General features: G+C 42.7%; 1 protein-coding gene across 1 annotated transcript in view; it reads left to right on the forward strand.

The window, feature by feature from the left end:
* Positions 1-2,863: 2,863 nt before the first annotated feature.
* slc16a10 (solute carrier family 16 member 10) overlaps positions 2,864-4,775 on the forward strand; it is a 54,662-nt gene continuing 52,750 nt past the window's right edge. Inside the window, exon 1 of the mRNA XM_037981519.1 lies at positions 2,864-3,346. Within this exon, the coding sequence (XP_037837447.1) occupies positions 3,025-3,346 (322 nt within the window). The 5' untranslated portion in view covers positions 2,864-3,024. The remainder of the gene's footprint in view (positions 3,347-4,775) is intronic.

Consider the following 4,775-nt stretch of genomic DNA (forward strand, 5'->3'; position numbering starts at 1 on the left):
TTGTCACATGAGATCACCATAACGTCAGGTTTATAACACCGTCCCTACTCATAAGATGATGACAGCCTAAAACTCTGGCTTGAAAGCCAAGGTGATGTGCATTCTTTAAAAGAAAGTTAAAAGGAATTTTAGACCTTTAATTTCACTGAGATGTAAACAAAGTGAAGCATGTCCCTGAAGACATGGGAGTCCTGGGCTTTAACTCCCCATCATCCAGGGACAATATGAAAGACTCGAAGCAACTTTGAGTGTGGAGGTTCCACCAGTGTTAATGCTAAAAGCTTCACTACGCTTAGATCTACAGTTTAAGTCTTTTAACTCTCTTCTGCTGCCATGTTTTGTATTGACAGTTCTGTTCACAGTCACCTGTTTTACAGCTGAACAATGTCTGTCTATCTATGTCCAGTAGGACAAAAATCAAAAATCCAACACTAAATAAACATTGGGGGGGGGGGGGGGTTGAGCAGTAATTACGTGACAACGGCTTACAGGAGAGATGTGTGGGTCAGTGATTTGAACTTCAGCGACTGCATCAATGTGAACGTCCCAACAGTGACTTAGAAACCAGAAACTCCGAACCTATGATCAGAACTGAAGAAGCTTTTTCAAGATGGCCACAAAACACACTCCGAACAAGGCAGTTTAGGCATAAGGAGCGATATCCTCTCCAGTTATATAAGACAAAGAGGCTAAAATCTCAGACCAGAACCTCTTCAGTTCCTAAACATGTACGTAATTTGCTATGGCCTGTTGGCATCGTTCACACAGAGGGGACACTATGCCAAAAATTGTTTGGAGCCTGGCTTTAGTGTTGTGGCCTCGATGGAGAATCCAAACATTGCATGAAACTGTGCCAAGCACAGATTGAAAAGCAGCGTACCCTCTTTAAAACTTCCCCCACAAACATTGTCTGAAATCAGCAGTGTTGCAAGGCCAACTGAAGATTTATGGTGCAATAAAAATATGGAAAGGGACCGGATTGATAAATATGAATGAAATTAGTTCAAGTTTTCTGTGACCCCCCAAACTGGAAGAGTGGCTCCAACAGATCCCAGGAACAACCTCAGAGATTTCTGTCCAGAAGAGCGCAGTCCTAGGAACAGTAGTTGTAGATGCACATAACACGGTTGGCTGCTAAATTAAAATGTCTGACAGATCCAGTCTATTTCTACCTTTTGAGTTGACATTTTTAAGTAAGTCACGCAACAAAACTGAAACTAAAAGTTACCTGATTCTTCGAAACTCATCTGACAACAATACAGATTACTAGATCATGGGTCTGCTTCTTGGAAATTAAATCAGCAATTTTACACAACAACAAAACATTCAGGTTAATTATGTTTTGACCACAGTCACATGACTCACATCAGACATAAAATCAATTCTATATTTAAAATGTTAGTTTAAGAGCTAGGCCTTGTTTATATATCATAATTAATACTTCCTATACTACGGTGTTGGAAGTTGCGTAAAGTACATAAATACCCATCAGAAATGTAAACACCTGGCATTCCTTGAAGGAATGCATATCATCTGGAAGCCTTTTTGCAAAAGTTTTGGACAAAGCTCATGTGTCTATGTGAAAAGATGAGGTGTGGCAGATTTTGTCAAATCTTGAAAATACCAATACCCAAGAAAGATTTCATTAATCTTTCTTAATGTGTTGGGGCTGATTCTCAACTACTACCATGCCAGATTTATCAATTTTTTTACCTGTGGTGACCATCTTGAATTGGGCTAACTCCAAATGTTAATCAACTGTAAATGTAGCCCCAGTGATTAATTTCGAAGACGTTCCTTAAAATGTGTCCTCTGGTTCATGAGCTTTTTTGATAACAGACAAATAAACACACTGACACAGACAAAACTATTCAATTCAGTTCAGTTTTTTTATGTAGTCACAACAAAGGTCGTCTCAGGGCACTGTAAAAAAACATTCACAAAGATTATAATAAGCCAGTTAGTACAAGTTATCTATCTAAGGAAGGCAGCAGATTGGGTTGAATCTTCACTTCGTTGCAGTCTCCCATCCCGAGCAGCACATTGTCAGCAGTGGAAAGGAAAAACTCCCTTTTAACAGGAAGAAACCTCCAGCAGAACCAAAACCAGGCTCAGGACAAGCAGCCATCTGCTTCAACTGGCTGGGGTTTGAGAGGACAGGAAAGAGACAGACAAACACTGAATGACTGGTCCAGTGAGGAAATACGGTCAGTTTGTCCTCCAGCAGTCTAAGCCTATAGCAGCAGAACTAAGGGATAGTCCAGGAAACCCAAACCAACCCTAACTATGGGATTTATCTTAAAAGTAGACGGGGTGTCAGCCTGACAGACAGAAACTGGAAGTTGGTTCCACAAGAGAGGAGCCTGAGAACTGAAAGATCCAGAGATCCTGTTCTACTTTTAGAAACTCTAGGAACCACAAGTAAACCTGCAGTCTGAGAGCCAAGTGTTCTGTTAGGAAAATATGGGACAATAAGATCTTTAATATAAGATGGAGCTTGGTTGCAGAGAACTTTGTATGTTAGAAGGAAGATTTTAAATTCTATTCTGAATTTGACAGGGAGCCCATGGAGAGAGGCTAAAACTGGAGAAATCTGATCTCTCCTCCTAACTCTCATCAGAACTATGGCAGCAGCATTTTGGATCAATTGGAGACTTTTTAGGGAGTTTTTGGACAGCCAGATAATAAAGAATTACCTGCTTAGACATGCTAAATACATGAAGCAGTTTTCCTGCATCCTTCAGTCTCATAGTACTCGATGTAATATGAGAATCTGTCCAATCAGCAGCGGGATCCCTTCTGAAGCCCCGCCCCTTTGATTTCTATAAATGCAGCAGCCGTTTCTGACAGTTCCTCACGCATCTGGACGAGCAGCAGCAGCAGCAGCCTCCCATCAATGAGTCCACCCTAAACCTCCAAGCTCCTCCGGACTCCTCTGACTCAAACTGAGCACAAACTTTTGTTTTTCTGTTTGTTTTTTTAAGTTTACAATTCAACATAAACTTGACCGAAAAGGAAAACAATATGACGGAAGGTGAGAACAACAAGGAAGCCGGCACCGGGGAGATGCCCACCGACGCCCCCGCTGAGGAGCGGAGCGGCGCGGCGGAGGAGAAGAGGGAGAACGGGGACTGGAAGGTGGACGTGACCGAGAAAGCCTCGCCACCAGCGGCGGGGGAGGTCGAGTTCGTCCACCCCGAGGGCGGCTGGGGCTGGGTGGTCATGCTGGCCTCAATGTGGTGCAACGGCTCGGTGTTCGGGATCCAGAACTCGTTCGGCCTCATGTTCCTGTCCCTGCTCCGGGAGTTCGGCTCCGAGCACGACGCGGACCTGCGCTTCAGGACGTGTGAGTAGCCGGGCTTCAGGGGGCCAATGTGGTGGCGCAGGGAGTCGAACCAGCAGCTGGAGCTCCGTCCTGCCTCTCTGCATCGGGTTTGCCTCACTCTTTAAAAAAAAAAAAAAAAGTTTGGGTCAACTGTAATCTCTGAGAGTTAACGACAGAGACAATAATCTGATGTGTGGTTCTGAACACGTGTGCTGGTGAGGAGAGGGACATTATCCGGTTCTCTGAATGTTCTCAGTCTCCACAGACTTCAGGATAAAACATGCAAATTATACACCAACTTGTGTGGCTTGATCAGGAAGAGTGAGCTCTGACTTTTGGTAGTGGTACGTCACACAAAAGACTTTATTTCTAAAAAAAAAAGGAAATGGTGCAAAACAGATGAGAAACCCCAGCCCTGTTTGGAGCTGTGTGTCTCACATTTCACAGCAGAAACATTCAAATTGAAACAGATCACAGAAAGTTGGACTTTGCATGACTGAACTGGTGTTTTGATATTTTTTTATGATTACCTAATCACTGTTTAGGTTTGAGGATTTACAGATTTTCTTAAACAGACTCTTGGTGATCTCACACTGACATCTGAGCTGTCTAAAATGTTCAAATCTTTTGGAAAATCTTCTTACTCCCACAACTCCTTTTTTGCTACATAAACATGAAGACGTGAGGATTTCTGTCTCCTTCCCCTCAGTGTGTCTCTCAGGTCTACAGGACTGATGGGGTTCTCTCAGATCCCTCCTGAATGCAGAGAGCTCACAGCCAAGCTTTGGCAAGTCACTTACCTCAGAATATTCTCTTTGACACAGGAAGTGGAGGCTCATTTTAACTTGTCATATCTCATAAAACACTGTAGAAAAACATAATTTCACATCTGTGAGCACCAGAGGCTTCTGCTGCTCACAGATCACAGATTTTAAATATTTGACTGATAGTTTTGGCACAGTGTTCTGCAGCTGTTAGTTCAAGGCTTACTTTTCAGTCTGTTTTCTGCCTCTCTTTAACTTGGCAGACAGGGAGTGACAGACGCAGGTGTGTGGTTACCATGGTGATTGCCCTGTGCCAGTTCGACCATTTTGATTGGATCTTGGTTCTCTTTACACTTCTAATACAGTTCATACAGCAAAATGTGGGCTTTTTTTGCAAGTTTACAAAGTTAAGACTTCCTCAGAAACATTCCAGTTTATTTCTATTTTTGTTCATTAAACTTACTGTATATCTTGTTGCTCCAAAACCCTTTTAACTCCTCTTTAACAGCAGTGTGACAGACAGGAGTCTGTTTATTCACCTAATGTTGGGAATGTAGGAGAATAGGAGAACCATTAAAGAGTTTTTTTTCTGCAGTTTTGCTCCTTAAAGAGCTTCAGATAGACGGATTGGGAGTCATAGAGAAGTAAAAGGTCACGTGTGTGTGTGTGTGTGTGTGTGTGTGGGG

The sequence above is a fragment of the Kryptolebias marmoratus genome, linkage group LG19, assembly GCF_001649575.2.
Source record: "Kryptolebias marmoratus isolate JLee-2015 linkage group LG19, ASM164957v2, whole genome shotgun sequence".
Lineage (NCBI taxonomy): Eukaryota > Metazoa > Chordata > Actinopteri > Cyprinodontiformes > Rivulidae > Kryptolebias > Kryptolebias marmoratus.